This window comes from Mauremys mutica, chromosome 9, assembly GCF_020497125.1.
Source record: "Mauremys mutica isolate MM-2020 ecotype Southern chromosome 9, ASM2049712v1, whole genome shotgun sequence".
Classification (NCBI taxonomy): Eukaryota; Metazoa; Chordata; order Testudines; family Geoemydidae; genus Mauremys; species Mauremys mutica.
The window spans coordinates 21,493,491-21,510,689 of record NC_059080.1 but is presented as its reverse complement, the minus strand read 5'-3'; the positions used below and the strand labels follow the sequence as shown (position 1 = coordinate 21,510,689).

Sequence of the window (17,199 nt, the reverse complement as noted above, 5' to 3'; positions counted from 1 at the left end):
TAACGTGATTTGAGAGCCACAGTTCCAAATGTATTACATAACTACAAAGTATCGTCATCATCAGTATCCCTCATATCAAAGTGCAATCTAATCTAAATCAACCAATAGTGTTCCACAGAAGTGAAATAGGGCTTTATAGAAATTATTCAAATAGAATTTAATAAAGAATGAGATCTTTTCCTTTGTCTTTTAAAATCATGCTGTGGTATATAAGGGATAGAAACCTTTATTCAGTATTACAGGATGGTTTAAAAATGTTGCAAAAAGGTTATCATTCTCTGTTTAATTCTAAAAGCCTTTTCCAGAAGAGGAGATGATGATGATGATTAATAATAATAATAATAATAATAATAATAATAATTAATGATAGTAATAATGTGGCTACCCTCCAAGCTAAATTTCATGTCTGACACCTTTTAAATGATTTTTTTAAAAATCAAGAGTTTTGGCAGGGATAGAAACCTTCATGCTCCAGGGCATAAGCTGACCTCTGACTAATATAGGTTTGGAAGACTCTCCCTGTGGGCATGTTGTCCTGGAATGGCCTTCTCCAGGGTTCCTTGCACCCTTCTATGAAGCCACTGGTACTGGCCACAGTTGGAAATGAACTATTTATCTGAGCCCGTCTGGCATTTCCTACATACCTATGTTCGTCAGGTACAGGGGAGACCAAAATTTAACGGTATGGAAGCAATTTACAAATACCTGGCTCACCATATGGAAAGTTTTCTTCAAAAAATGGTTCTAAAAATACATGTCAATCTGTTCTCAGACCTGTATTAAAGTCAAGAACCCAAGTTGTTCGATTGGTGTGTTTTAAAATAAAAATCTCAACCCAAGGAACCTGGCATTTCTAATTGCACGCCAACTGAGCGGAACGTTTTGTTGCAATGTAAGCTGTCAATGGATTGATTCACAAGAGAGGAAAACACATGTTCGGAGTCTTGGCTGTAGCAACACGGCACATTTGCGAGGAATACGAACCCATCTGACTTTGTATCCGCCCCTCCCCTTGTGACTGTGTTTCTCTGTTGCATGGAAGGATGCTGGCCCACCAGGCCTCATGCTGCCTAAGTGACAGCAAGGCAGCCGATAGCTTACTCATGCTAAACACACAGTAGCTGACAATAAAGCACTGGAGGCTTTAGCCTATCCCATCTTGCCTGTTACATAAGCTGTATATTACGGGAGCCGATAAATTGGCCAGTGTTGTAAATATGTCAAGAAAATTACAGTTCTGCTTTTTTAGGCTTTTCTTTAGGGAGAATGAAGTGCTATATTGGAGCTTATGTAAGAGGAGCTCTGATCCAGGATGTGAATCCTTTTATGTTGTACCTGGGCTGAGCCACGTTTCACCTCAGCAACACTTCAGTTTCATTAGAGAATCTCATTGGAGACATTAATGAAATTTCAGTGGGACGCCATTAAAACCACTCGCAGCTTCTACTAATTGCTGCCGGCCTTTGCTGCAAAGAGCATCTTTCTTTTCTGATGGACAGTATTGTAATAAAAACACCCCCCTTTATATCTCTAATGGTGGTACTGAGATGTTCCGGTGATGGGCATGTCAGAAATCTGCAGGCGGCAAACAGACTGGAAAACTCGTCGTCTGAAGTCGTGGGAGAGTTTCACTATGGGCTATATCCTCATGGTGGGGGACTAACCCCCTCCTGCAGACAGGTGGGAGAGCTTGAAGGAGGGGAACTGTGAGGCTCTTCTTGAAGGGTTTCCCCAGGTTATTCTGATGGAGGGAAGCAAGGTGTTTGGGCTCCCTGGAACTCCCACATTCCTTGAGCCTCTGGAAGCACAGGGTCATCTGTCTGGAGTCTCTGTGCCTTCATGACAGTTCTGGGGCCATGTTTCCTGATTCCCAGGTTCTTGTTCTATTCAGGAAGCCTGTCGTGTTTAAGGAAGTAAAATTGGAGCAAAACAGATAGTACAAAAGGCAGAGAGTGCAAACTGATCACATGCAGGGGTCAGAATGACATTTTCCCATCATGTACGGCATGAAGGGAACGCGATTTCTAGTCCCACCCAATTATGTAATAAGCATTGTACTACTGGCCAAATGTGTTTAAGGAGTGAGCGTTTCCTTCCTCTGCATCATTAGGTAGCAACCACAGCTTGCATGCAGCGTATCAAAAGCTGGTCTTATGGCTGAGATGTAGGACTGTGACTCGCATACCTGGGTTCAGTTCCTGTCTCTGTGTGATATTGGGTGTTCACTTAATCTCTCTGTGCCTTAGCTTCCAATGTACTTGTACGTATCCTTTTCTTCTGCCTCTTGTCTGTATAGCTTGTAAGCTCCTAAGGGCAGGAATGCTCCTATTACTATGTGTTTATACCGTGTCCAGCACAATTGGATCCTGACAGTATCTAGGCCGGCCTCTCGGCAAGGTAATACAAATAAACACTAATACTAACAGACTTGATGGACGAGTGCAAAGGAGGAAGAGGTGGTCTTGTGATCAAGGTGTGGTACTAGGGGTGCTGGGCGGGGTGGGGTGAAAGCCATTGAACCAAACTGTAAACTCTGTATATAATAGAAACCACTTCAAGCCATGGGGTGCGGCAGCAGCACCTATGTCTGGTACTGTCTTGGTGTATAACTGTGGGCAAGTCCCTTCACCCCTTCATGCCTGAGTTTCCCCATTGGTAAAGCTGGGATGTTCAAACCTATCCCACGTGGGTGGGGTGAGGCTAAACTCAAAGATTTGTCAAACCCTTTGGGGCGCGCCTGCTGGAAGGCACTCTGCGCCTACCATTATTACAGAGCTGTAACTCAGCATCATCTTTGCCATTTTAAAGAAAGAAAACCCAATCCCTGGAGTTGAAACAGAAAGCTCCCACCTGGCTCTCTTAAGGGATCATCTTACTCCACTACTGTATCTCAAATGTACCTGCAACAATGTGTCAGTGTAACAGATTCCCCGCAGAGACATCGTGCTAATTGAATGCTACACAGAGAACAGGACAAGGCCTGCGTGCTAGTAATCCAACATCAGACCTTTCTGCTGCTGCTGCTGCTGCTGCTAGGGTGTTTTTCTTTTATTTGTTGTAATTTATTTTTTAGTGTGACAAGCAGTTGTCTGATGCAGTCTCTCTCTTCCCTCTGTCTCTTTCTGTGTTCATTCCCCCCACCCTCACCTCTTGCAGCAAGACGGGTTCTGGATCTATTCGGAGTACTGTAACAATCACTTGGATGCGTGTATGGAGCTGTCCAAGCTGATGAAAGATGGCAGGTACCAGCATTTCTTCGAAGCATGTCGTTTGTTGCAGCAGATGATTGACATTGCCATAGATGGTTTCCTTCTGACACCAGTGCAGAAGATCTGCAAATACCCCTTGCAACTGGCAGAGCTGTTGAAGTATACTGCACAGGATCACAGGTAATGAGATGCCTTTTTTTTACTGTACTTGTGTTTTTGATGGGTTTTACTAACTGAGGATTTTTGATAGCCTATTTCTTTACATGGCATCTACACACACTAAATAACAAAGGGTTTTCTCTCTTACCTCTTCTTGCATCCAGCTGTTTCACTTCATGATAACTTGTTAAAATTAAGGCAGGGCAGAGGTTCAGCAAGCTAGATAGAAAGCCTGCCTGAAGCACTTATTCCCAGTGGAACCAAATTGAACTCCATTGTAGTCAGAAACCTGAAGTAATGATAGTTAGCTGTACTTTTAGATGCTACCTGCTACTCTAGATGAATTATTGATTCATGTACTTGGTTAAGAGACATTAGCCAAAAAGGTTTGTTTCCTTCTCCTGACAGTGAACTCATCACAGCTGGGAATGGGAGCACCTCTCATGTTTGGATAGAAATGGGCCAGACCAGTAACTTGAAGCTGAACTCCCTAAATTTAGGGGGAAATCAGATCCTGATCTGATTGTCGCAGGTTGTGTCTGTCACTGGTTTGGGAATCTGGGTTTGGATGTGAGAAGCACACAAGAGTTTGTATGCTGGCCAGGAATTTTTCATCAGAATGATTTCCCAGCGTTGGTAGCTACTCCCCTCATGGAGGTGGTTTTTTATAGCATGGTGCTGCGACTACACAGCCACATTAAACACACACATTGCTAGTGAAGACATATCTAATATCTTTTATATCTAGTATCTTTTATACTGGTGTAAATCTGGAGCCACATCACTGGAGATACTTTGGATTTACACTGGTGTTACTGAGATCAGAACCTGGTGCCAGGTATAAATACCCAAGTTCATCAAAGGCGCATTAGTTATATGGGGTAGTGTGATAGGTAGAGAATTTTAAAAATACTTTTAGGTATTTAAGTACTGCAAATACACGGCTGAGTGTTAGCAAGGAGCTGGGAGTCAGCATAGTGTCAGTGATCTGAGAACAGGATACTTGTTTATTGGGCAATTCACTTAGCTGCTTTGTGTCTCCCTTTCCCTATCTGTAAAATGGGGATAATACTTTCCTTCCGGGCATTAGTAAAAGGACGTGTAAAATGCTATATGTGTGAAATTCACACCTGCACAGTAGGCCATGACAAGAGCTAAGCCCTAATTCCACTCTGCAAGCATTAAGTATTACTATCCTCAAAAAGTTTGTTGGTTCAGTTTGTTTTGAAGAGGCATCCAAACGCTTGGTGGGTGCTAACAATAACTGCCCATTCTTTCTAGACAATACCCATTGCCTCCTAGTCAAAGGTCTTAAAGCCCTTCTGAGATACTACTCAGTTAGGCCTCACAGCTTCCCTGTGAGGCAAGTTAAGGGTCTCATATAGGATACAGAGGCATGGTGGGGTTAAATGACTCACCAGAGGTCTGCATCAGATCCTTGTAGAGAACCCAGGTCTCCCTCTCTTTTTGGAGTTTGAAATTTCTCTGCTGCTGCATTGTCAGATTTTCCATTAACATCACTTTGGGGTTAGTGCTTAGGTTAATAATTGCCTGAGAAGAAGATGGAAACATGAATAATTATTAAGGGATTGACATATACAGAAAATGAGTGATGTGACCACAGTTGGGGGTGCAATCTGTTCCAGGACAAAGATAGAATGTAGGCTATGTCTACACTGTAGACTTTCCAGCGGCACAGCTGCACCACTGCAGCTGCACCACTGTAAGTTCCCCCGGGTAGCTGCTCTATGCCGCTGGGAGAGAGCTCTCCCATCAGCAGAATTAACCCACTCCCAACGAGCGGCGGTAGTTATATCGGTGGGAGAGAGCTCTCCCGTCGGCAGAATTAACCCACTCCCAACGAGTGGCGGTAGTTCTGTTGGTGGGAGAGAGCTCTCCCGTCAGCAGAATTAACCCACTCCCAACAAGCAGCGGTAGTTCTGTCGGTGGGAGAGCATCTCCCACTGACATAGCGCTGTCTACACCAGCCCTTCTGTCGGTGAAACTTATGTCGGTCAGGGGTGTGTGGTTTTTTTCAAACCCTGACGGACAAAAGTTTTACCGACAAAAATGCTAGTGTAGACATAGCCTTAAATTCTAAAATATCTAACATCTCTAAAATACCTAATATCTCCAATTCTTTGTGCCCACATGTCAGGTTGTTAGATATCCTAAAGCTATTATCTATAACCCAATGTGTTTAATCCCAATTTGATTGCGGGAGCAAAACTGAAGGGAGAAAATTATCTGGTGGATTGATGCTCATCATGGGCCAGATTGTGAGTCTTTTCCTCTGAGTAGGACTTTACTACGCAAGAAGTAATGGGACTAAGAAAGGTATTACTCAGAATGAGCAAGGGTCCCACGTAAGGAAGGATTTTGTATGATTTGTGAGTGGATACCATTAGATTTCTTCCTCTCTGATTAGCTGAAATCATTCTCTTATTGTATCACTATAGATCTACTATATATAGGTCCAGGACAATGGGCCTGCGTCCAAATTCCTGATCATTCCAGCCCAAGTTAGCACATGACATTTTGGCAAGAGTCCACACTTGCATTCTCACTGAGCATTGAAAGAAAGTCATTGCATCCCAAATATAACTGACGAGCAATTTATCGGCCTTAATTTTATTTTGAATGCTATCCTAATATTAACCCACCAGCCAAATACTTTCTTCTGCCATTTTTCTTCTAGGTTCTTTGTCAGCTCAACTGCAGACATGGGCTCAGAGCCCAGAAAGTTCAGTCAGTGATTCTTGCTTCATTAATGTACAAAAGGAAAAATGTACCTGCTGTTTCCTCTTCAAATGGAACATTAGAATTAGTGAATTAGCGTTACCAGTATAAAGCCCAGCTTCATTGGCACCAGCCCACTCCACGTGGAGGCAGGCTTGGGGGTGTTTTAAAATCTTGGCTCTGTTCAATTGTTCATTGTCTATGGGCCAGTTCATCTGAATTTTTCACAAAGGCACATCTGTTCATCGTCCCAAGATTGAAACCAGTTTAATATTCATTAAATAGCTGAAGGTCATAAGTGCAACATTGCCTCGTGAGCAACGGGCAGTGTGAGGCCACTATCCAGTGCTGTCATCAGGTTCCCTGATTCGGAGTTTCAGTGCAAATAAGATTTGGGGTAAGAAGCTGGTTTGGAATCAAAGGCAACCAGAGTTTTCCTGGACACTTGGCATTAGGAGTAGTTTGTATAGAAGTGTAACTTTCTTCCATTGCTATGCAGGTCGTAACTAGGGCCTGACCCTTCAGTGTGTCTATTGTGGGCTCATTGGGAATGCTGTCATCTCAATTTAAGAAGTTAATTTCTATGCTATGGGATATCATGCTGTTGTCCCAAATGTCCCCTCCTGCAGATCAGAGCCAGAGTTAAGTGTACGTGTGTGTATTGGGGTGAGGGGGAGCTGTTCTAATCTTTGAACTGAAATTAGCCACGCTTACACTCACTCAGCCCATTTGCATGCATACAACTACTTGAAGTGTAGACTTGATCCTATTTGCATAAGCCACACCCCTGAATTGTGCTGCCATTTTATCAGGGTCTCCCCAGTTCGTACACACACACACCCCCTTAAGAGTGTTGGCTCAACAGACTTTTCACTGTCTACCATACACACATTCCCCTCCCTGAAGGCGTCTTCTTCAGCCATCGTCCTTAATTTATAGTCTAAGAGCCAGCTCCTGGAGTCCTTTGCTCACTATTTACACGGTGATTGGAAAGTTTTGGAACAGTAGGAGTTCTTTTTCATTCAGCGAGAGTTTTACCTAAGGACCAAGTAGAAACCAAGTAAGGACATCAAGCCCTGAAATAATGTTAAAATAATAAATATATTTTATTATGAAAACTATAAAAATATGCTGTATAGCTTATTTTACTATTTCCCCAATTTATATCCCATTTGGGGCACTTACTGAGTTTCTGGATCTAAAATCATGGTAGAGGAAGGAAGTTCTGAAATACATAAAGAAGTGGATTGGCTGTTTTCAGTATCCAATTCTGAAGTATTCATAGCTCTAAACTTACATGTCCCCAGATGTTGGAAAATAGTCTTCAATAAAGATTTCAAGTGCAGGATATTACAAAAATAGCAGAGGAGTTGACTCAAAATGATATGCTGTTTCTTTGACATAATGAGCAGTGGGATAATATCAGAGACGTGTGGGAGTCTGAAGTCAACTTGGGTCTATAATGAGCAACTCTGCTCCTGAGAGGTATTTTCTGTATATTCCGGAGAATCAGGCTATAAAGATCTACTAGAATACAAAGGGTTAATCCCCTGTTCTAAATGTCACTGACAGAATCTTGAGCAGTAACCAGTAGAGCCATTTCCTCAGCAGCTGCATGAGATCTTCATTTTTCTCATTAGTTAGAAGTCAATATCAACCCTTAAGTTAATCATAAATTATGGCAACATTATATCAGCTGTCCTAGTCTGTCTTCCCAATAGAAATGAACATTAAGGTCTCCTGGAATGGAAAATGAGGCACAAGGTGGAAATCAATAGCATTGATTTCGGCATCACTTTTTAAAAAGACTGATCATCATCCTTGCTGCCCCGACAGGAGGCTGTTTTCGGTCTGTTATTACACTCACACGCACACATCCAGGAAGCAAAAAGGATTGTGTTGATTTGCTCACATAGCACATGAGATATCCACAGTGGGAATGAATGCCATGAGACAAATGCTATGTGACACCCCTTCTGTCACTTTAGGTTTGTCTACACAGCAGCTGAAAGCGAGCCTGGGTAGACAGATTCGCACCAGTGGGTCTCGAGGTAGCTCTCTAACAATAGCAGTGTGGGTATTGTGGCTTGGGCTGGAGTTTGGGGTCTCAAGTCCACTCAACCCCCTAGGCTTGAAAGCCTGAGTCGCAACATCCACACTGCTATTTTTAGCACACTAGCTCAAGCCCCACTAACTTGAGTCTCTCCAAGCTGCAGTGGCCAGAAAGGATATTTCTAGCACAGCTTAATTGATTGGGCACCAGCCTTATGTCTTAAGGGTTGTAAGATCAACGACTTGTGTATGCTTTGCTGGCCAGGGCAGTTACCTCTGTATTCAAACCTTATATAGTGTGTTATAGACTGACATTTTATAGTGACACATGTTTCTCCTGGGGACCCAGGGAACACCTCCTTCCTTCCATTATTCAAAGGCAAGCATAGGCAGACACTGAGGCCAGAGACGCTCTGAAGCCAACCCTTGCAAAAACAAGCTCTGGACGGAGATTGTTACAATCCAGAAATACTTTTCCCTGACTTTGCTTCTGCCAGAAACACTGGTATGATCGGGGAGGCATGAGCAAGTCTGATTTGGGACTATAAAATGTGTGTCTTTATCTACAAATATAGGTGGTAGATAGACAGATTTACATGCACACATAGAGAGGGAATTGCTCACATACATAATATAACTATGAAACTGGCCAGGTCTGTCCCAGATAACTTGAGAATCACACATCCCAAAGTTTTTTACTATAACTCACTGTAATAAGGAAACTAATTTTATAAAGGAATATTAACATTCAAATATTTTCCAACTTTCATGTTGATGAACAACCCAAGGCTCCACAGTATGAGGTCTCCCATCATCTGCCTGCAGAGTAGTAGGGTTAGGAATGGTCAGACAGCCCCAGAATGTGGCTGCGCATCCTAACACATTTTTAAAGAGCAAGATCCACAGCTGCTGTAGTTCGGTGTAGCTCCATGTAAGTCAGTGAAGTTACACTGACGTACGGCAGCTGAGGAGTTCGCCCATTAATTTTATTAGCATTTCACAGTCTCAGTTTGAAACAAGTTAATGTTGGTTGGAGGGGGAGAGGAGGGAGGAAGGGGTTGACAAGCCAAAAAGCAACCAGCAGAGAAGGAGACGTATCAAGAATAATAACAAGGGGCAAATTGCTGTTAGTCCCCTTTCCTAAAAGGCGCGGCAAGATGGTGTTAATAGATGCTGTTAATAATGATGAACCCTTGTACATTTCCCTTGTGTGTCAGGTGTAATTCCATGGGCTCCCTTTTGTGTTTTCTAGTGACTACAGGTACGTGGCTGCTGCACTTGCAGTCATGAGGAATGTGACTCAGCAGATCAATGAGCGGAAACGGAGACTGGAGAACATTGACAAGATAGCTCAGTGGCAGGCCTCAGTCCTGGATTGGGAGGTACAGTATGCATTGGGCAGTGATGGGCTCCAGTAGATTCCAGCATAAGAGGCAGAGGCGAATTGATTCACATCAGGCTTGGGCTGCAACTAACACAGAGATGCCACGTAGGTGCTAGTAGCTAGTAAATGAGCCATCTCTATAAATGGTGTATATGTAGGTGTACCTTCCATATGGCCTCCAGAATGCTCTAGAGGACTTAGCTCACCTCAAGCCCTTTGTACAGGACAGGTATGCTTGGGAGTGAATTGCAGGACATTGGGGTAACCTGGGCTAAACAGAGGGCCAGAAGGATGCATTTTGTCTTTATGGGACTGTCTGCACAGCTGCTGGGAGGTGTTACTCCTCGCTCAGATAGATACACACGCACAAGCTCTGCTCGAGCTAGTCCCCTCAAAATAGCAGTGTGGCAGCGGGGATTTGGCCTAGCTGCCCCAGTACAGTCCTGCCCAACCCCTGGGGATGCAGTCAAGCAGCCACCCCAAGCCACCACCCATGCAGCTGTGGCCATACTTCTACTTTTAGGTGTTAGCTTGAACAGAGCTAGTGCAGATACCTCCACCTGAGCTGGAAATCAAACCTTCCAGCTGCTCTGTAGACATACCCTATGAGAGAAGAGAGCCTATGCACGTGTATTTGAGGGAGGGGCCTAAATTGATTCAGTGAAGGAACGTTAATGGATGCTCCAAAGGAAATCTAGGGCCTGGTTCTGATCTCATTTTTACTGGTGTAAATCTGGAGTAACTCCACTCACATCAATGGAGTTATGCTGGTGTAAGTGAGATTGGAATCACACTCCTAATCTCTATGCTGGTTGTGTGCTTTGTACTTAATCAGGGGGCAAGAAGAGAAAGGAGTGCTAAAAAAAGGGGCACGGGGGAGCGACCGGGCTAACAAGGCAGGTAAAACCCTGGTGATGATTTCATTTTCTTCATGAATATAATATTATTATTACGTACGTATTAAACTCCATGAGTGCATATGGTTCTATACAGACATTTAACACGAATAATAATAGAAATAGTCCATGTCCCAGAGGTGTTACAGTCTAAAGCCCTGATTCGGTGATTAATCATGCATGCTGAATTGAAGTAAATGGAACTACTCACGTGCTTAAAGTTAGACATTGAATATGTACCTTCCTGAATTGGGGCCTACTTGTGATCACAGCATAGTGAATGATCACAGGGGGATGAGCTGGGGAAGGGAAGCAGAGGGATAGAGCATCACCAGATCTTGCAGGTTACTGTGGTTTGCTACGGGCTCATCTGGGAGTTTTTGAATATCCTTTGTTTTTTCCCATTGTTTTATCATCAAAATCTCTGCTTGTAGTTTGTAGATGGGATTGTTGAACTAGGCCAAAGCTGAGCACTTTTGTAAATCCTACCCTATATGGAATCATTAAGACACATTTTTAGCAAGAGGACTCTCACACTGATGCAACGATTCTCCTCTCTTTTACACCAGTTTAGATTAGGAGAAATTCCTTTGAAGTCAATGGAGTTATGCTGGGCTAAACTGGTGGGAGGGCGAGAACTCCATCCTTTAATAGTTTTTCCAGACAAAACCTAGGAGGATCGAGGGTAGAGAGGGAGAAATGTAGGGTCAGCTCCTACACTCAGTTTCACTAGTGCCGCCCCATTGACTTTGCTGAGGTTGCATTGGTGTAAATGGGGGCAGGATTAGGCCATAACTTGGTAGATAAAGAGTATATGTGGAAATTATGCTATTATGGTTGGTTCTTAAATTTTGACTAGCAGTTAAAGCAGAGAATACAGATGATTTGCTTCATGGCTTTATTGATTGATTCATTGATTTTTTTTTTTAATCTCTGATACTGACATGCAAGCTTGTTATTGTATTAGAAGACAATTATCAGGGGAGTGGGTAAAAGGTCATCAGATGCGTCTTCAGCCGTAAATCCGTTATATGTGATGAGTTACAGTGACTCATGTATAAGAAATGCCAAGATCGTAATTGTAAATAAACCTAGATTAAGAACAGATCAGTTTCAAGACACTTAATGTTCATGTGTGAATGGAAAGCCAAGGAGGCCTGCACCTAGGAATGATGGAATAACTGTTTCCATTCCACCACCATCACCATGGCTGATAAATTCATTCTTATTTAGCCACAGCCATCATCTCCTCAGCCCCCACCCCACCAATTCATCAAAGTACTCTAATGGTAGATATGCCTGCCAGTCAAAGGAGATGGTGCTTTCTGAGAGGTAGTTGAAGTCTAGTAGGGCATTGGACAGTAAATCAGGAGACCTAAGTTCTATTGCTGGCTCTACCATTGACCTGCTGTTTGACCATGTGCAGATCACGTTATCTCTGTGTGCTTCTAGTTCTTGTCTACTTAGATTGTAAGTTCTTCAGGGCATCAACTTTCTTTCACTATATATTTGTATAGCTCATAGCACACCAGCTTTCTGATCTCAGCAAGGGCAGCTAGAAGGTACCATAATGCAAATAAGTAATATTATAGGGTCAGTACATGGCAAAACAGTCTTTGAAACGGGCCTGGGTCAAAAGCGTACAAGAAAATATGAGGCAGGAGGAAAGCCAGTAGGTTCATTTTTCTCTGATCTGAAATCCAAATGAAGTACGTGATGGAGGTGAACCCAGTGCCAGCCAAATTTCAAACCACTTTCAGAAAGAAACTTGGTCTAGCAGTCTGAGAAGGTGGTTAAGAAAACGGAACTCTTGACTTCTGCTCCTGGCTCTGACACATCTTCTTCTGTGCTCTTGGTCATATCATTGAACTGCTCTATGCGTCAGTTTCCCCATGTGTGAAATAGGCATAGTGACACTTTCCTTAACTAGTTAATGTTTGAAAAGATCTACTATGGAGCCATTTAGCACCAGGTTCACAAGGAGAATGTAGGTGCCTAACTGCCCTTTTTAAGCATCTACGTCCAACATTTAGGTGTCACTGGCATTCACAAAACCTTCACTCAGCTGTCGCCTAATCCTGGAGGTGCCTAAAGTCCCTAGGTGCATAAGTTTCTATCAGTAAAGTCCCCTCATTTTCTGCTGGTGGGAATGTGCAAAACCCACCTAAATCCTGACACTGCCAAGCTGGACAGCACTTAACTCACACCTACGCCCTGGGGGAATTCACAAAGCGGGTGTTCCTCTGCTGCAGGTCCTGATCCAACAGACATGCTCAGAGCACACCTAATTCATAGAATCATAGAATCTCAGGGTTGGAAGGGACCTCAGGAGGTCATCTAGTCCAACCCCCTGCTCAAAGCAGGACCAAACCCAACTAAATCATCCCAGCCAGGGCTTTGTCAAGCCTGACCTTAAAAACCTCTAAGGAAGGAGATTCCACCACCTCCCTAGGTAACCCATTCCAGTTCTTCACCACCCTACTAGTGAAAAAGTTTTTCCTAATATCCAGCCTAAACCTCCCCCTCTGCAACTTGAGACCATTACTCCTTGTTCTGTCGTCTTCTACCACTGAGAACAGTCTAGATCCATCATCATCATGGGGGTGGTGCTGCCACCCCTCCCTTATACTGAATAGCCTGGTGGTTAAAGCACTCACCCAGGTTGTAGAAGATCTAGGTTTGAATCCCTGCTCTGCCTGGATTAGATCAGGGATTTAAACCCTGGTCTCCCATCTTCAGGGCAGCGCCCTAACCACTGGGCTATACAGTCATTCTCACGCACTCTGCCCCAGAGATTATTTAAGTATTTCATATAAAGTGGAACAGCATCAACAGGAGAGAATGAGCCCCACCTTAGAATACCGAATAGCATAGTGGTTAGGGCACTCGCAGGGAGGATAGAAGGGAGGCACTGCCACCATCTCCTCCATTTTTCATGAGAAAGGGCTGACCTGGCTTAGGTGCCTAACTCCAAGAGAGGTTTCATAACTAAGAGTCATGGGAGGAGATAGGCACCTCACTCCAGTATAGAGTTAAGCACCCAACTCCCCTTGAGCGGCAGGGATTAGGCCCCAAACCTCTCCTTGACATTTCCTACTGGCTAGCTTAGACAGCAGTGCTAGCTGCTATGAGTCCCTTTTCTAGGGGCCTGATTCTTTCCATGCATTGGTGGGAAGCCTGTTACCTAACTTGGGGCTGCGAATGCTACGAGGCAGAAAGGCATTTAAAATATAAATATTACAGTGCTGGTTGTTGCAATGCCTCAAGTCCCCCATGTGAATCTAGATCTTAGTTACTTCAATATTCATATACTCCTAGGACTCACAAAGGGAGGGTATATTGGGACTATAGACATGCTGCTGATCCTAAAATAAGAAACATTCAGGGCCCAATTCACAGCTGATTTACGTATATGCAGTTCCGGAGAAGTCAATGGAGTTGTGTCTGCGTATGTCAGCAGTGAATTTAGCCCTCAGGATTCTCCAGCTGATCCAGTGTTGAAGGTTAACTTTAGAGTCAACATTTGAAAAATGTAAATGCCCATTGGTTGAACAAGGCCTGATCTTTCATCAGATGGTTCACCCAAGCCCTATATAGCCTTTCTCTTCAGCTTTAGCTCAGTGCTCCTACAACACTGCCTGGCGTGTGTGCAGGTGCTGTCTGTGCCGTGATAATGATGGAAATTGGGAAGGGATGCTCAGAAGATGGCTCTGCTTTGCTGATAACAGCTGATAGCCATGCTCTAGTGTCCAGCACATGAAGTCCTAGAAATTGGTGCTTTACCTGACTAAAGACTGTGGGGCCAGATTCTGATCTCACCTTCTGTAGTGTAAATCAGGAGCAATTCCAATCATTTTAATGAGGTGTAACTCCAGATATATGCTGGTATAGCTGACATGAATCTAGCCCTGATTGCAGATCTCTGGATCTGACTATAGCAGAATATCACCTGATTTCTGAATTCCAAAAATATAAATAAACCTAAAAAATGCTGTTCCTGCCTATGCTGAATTCTCTAGTACTTTGTCCAGTTCAATTATCAATGACTAAGAATACTGGACTTCCACCACTTCCCTTGGGAGGCTGATTCACAGTCCAATAGCTCAGCAGCACTCAACCAGGGGTCCGCAAGCCCTTTTGGGTCCGCAAGCCCTCAGTTACCCCACACAGCCCCTAGCTCCCCCCTGCCTGCACCCTGAGCTCCCCCCTGCCTGCACACAGCCCCTAGCTCCCCACTGCCTTCACCCTGAGCTACCCCCTGCCTGCACACAGCCCCTAGCTCCCCCCTGCCTGCACACAGCCCCTAGCTCCCCACTGCCTTCACCCTGAGCCATCTTCTGGGTCCGCAGGGCCCCTTGGCAGAAACCCGGTGCCCCCCGGCGCTGAAGCCATGAGCAGCACAGGACTGATACTGGTGTGGCAGAGCAGTTTGTGCCACTGCACCGGCAGCCCCCCAACCTTCCAAAGCCAGGAGCTGCGTGGGGCTGAAACCAGCAAACCTCCCCCGCTCCAAGCCAGGAGCAGCAGGGGGCTGAAGCCGGGAGCCCCAGCACACCTCCCCACACCCTGCTGAAGCTGGGAGCTGCACTGGGAGCCCCTCCAGCCCATACACAGCCCCTAGCTACCCCCTGCCTGCACCCTGAGCTACCCCCCTGCCCCCACACAGCCCCTAGCTACCCCCTGCCTGCACCCTGAGCTACCCCCCTGCCCCCACACAGCCCCTAGCTACCCCCTGCCTGCACCCTGAGCTACCCCCCTGCCCCCACACAGCCCCTAGCTACCCCCTCCCTGCACCCTGAGCTACCCCCCTGCCCCCACACAGCCCCTAGCTCCCCCCTGCCTGCACCCTGAGCTCCCCCCTGCCCCCACACAGCCCCTAGCTACCCCCTGCCTGCACCCTGAGCTACCCCCCTGCCCCCACACAGCCCCTAGCTACCCCCTGCCTGCACCCTGAGCTACCCCCCTGCCCCCACACAGCCCCTAGCTACCCCCTGCCTGCACCCTGAGCTACCCCCCTGCCCCCACACAGCCCCTAGCTACCCCCTCCCTGCACTCTGAGCTACCCCCCTGCCCTCACACAGCCCCTAGCTACCCCCTCCCTGCACTCTGAGCTACCCCCCTGCCCTCACACTGCCCCTAGCTACCCCCTCCCTGCACTCTGAGCTACCCCCCGGCCCCCACACAGCCCCTAGCTACCCCCTGCCTGCACCCTGAGCTACCCCCCTGCCCCCACACAGCCCCTAGCTACCCCCTGCCTGCACCCTGAGCTACCCCCCTGCCCCCACACAGCCCTAGCTACCCCCTGCCTGCACCCTGAGCTACCCCCCTGCCCCACACAGCCCCTAGCTACCCCCTGCCTGCACCCTGAGCTCCCCCCCCGCCCCCACACAGCCCCTAGCTACCCCCTGCCTGCACCCTGAGCTACCCCCTGCCCCCACACAGCCCCTAGCTACCCCCTCCCTGCACCCTGAGCTACCCCCCTGCCCCCACACAGCCCCTAGCTACCCCCTGCCTGCACCCTGAGCTACCCCCCTGCCCCCACACAGCCCATAGCCACCCCCTGCCTGCACCCTGAGCTACCCCCCTGCCCCCACACAGCTCCTAGCTACCCCCTCCCTGCACCTTGAGCTACCCCCCTGCCCCCACACAGCCCCTAGCTACCCCCTGCCTGCACCCTGAGCTACCCCCTGCCCCCACACAGCCCCTAGCTACCCCCTGCCTGCACCCTGAGCTACCCCCCTACCCCCAAACAGGCCCTAGCTACCCCCTGCCTTCACCCTGAGCTACCCCCCTACCCCCACACAGCCCCTAGCTACCCCCTGCCTGCACCCTGAGCTACCCCACTGCCCGCACTCAGACCATAGCCACCCCCTGCCTGCACCCTGAGCTACCCCCTACCCCCACACAGCCCCTAGCTACCCCCTGCCTGCACCCTGAGCTACCTCCCTTCCTGCACACAGCCCCTAGCTTCCCCCTGCCTGCACCCTGAGCTACCTCCCTGCCCGTACACAGTCCCTAGCTACCCCTGCCTGCACCCTGAGCTACCCCCCTGCCCCCACACAGCCCCTAGCTACCCCCTGCCTGCACTCTGAGCTCCCCCCTGCGCACACACAGCCCCTAGCTACCCCCTGCCTGCACCCTGTGCTACCCCTTACCCCCAAACAGGCCCTAGCTACCCCCTGCCTGCACCCTGAGCTACCCCCCTACCCCCACACAGCCCCTAGCTACCTCCTGCCTGAACCCTGAGCTACCCCCCTCCCCCACACAGCCCTAGCTACCCCCTGCCTGCACCCTGAGCTACCCCCCTGCCTGCACACAGCCCCTAGCTACCCCCTGCCTGCACCCTGAGCTACCCCCCTGCCTGCACACAGCCCCTAGCTACCCCCTCCCTGCACTCTGAGCTCCCCCCTGCCCCCACACAGCCCCTAGCTACCCCCTGCCTGCACCCTGAGCTACCCCCCTGCCCCCACACAGCCCCTAGCTACCCCCTCCCTGCAGCCTGAGCTACCCCCCTGCCCCCACACAGCCCCTAGCCACCCCCTGCCTGCACCCTGAGCTACCCCCCTGCCCCCACACAGCTCCTAGCTACCCCCTAGCAAGAAAAAGGCTGAGAACCCCGTGATAGCTCTCACCTGATGTTCGACCTACATTTCCCTTTGCTCAGTGTCATCCCTTTACCTGTCGTTAAATGCTCTCTGCCCCAGCTGCTGACATTCAGAAGTGGGTAGGCAAAACTGACATGAAAAAGTTTCTTGGAGCC

General features: G+C 47.3%; 1 protein-coding gene across 11 annotated transcripts in view; it reads left to right on the top strand.

Moving 5' to 3' along the window:
* The window catches only part of ARHGEF9 (Cdc42 guanine nucleotide exchange factor 9), a 306,568-nt gene that overhangs the window by 249,090 nt on the left and 40,279 nt on the right, over positions 1-17,199 (top strand). For all 11 annotated transcript variants that reach the window (XM_045031342.1, XM_045031350.1, XM_045031349.1 and 8 more), the window contains 2 exons: positions 3,157-3,389; positions 9,412-9,541. In XM_045031342.1, the coding sequence (XP_044887277.1) occupies positions 3,157-3,389; positions 9,412-9,541 (363 nt within the window). The remainder of the gene's footprint in view (positions 1-3,156; positions 3,390-9,411; positions 9,542-17,199) is intronic.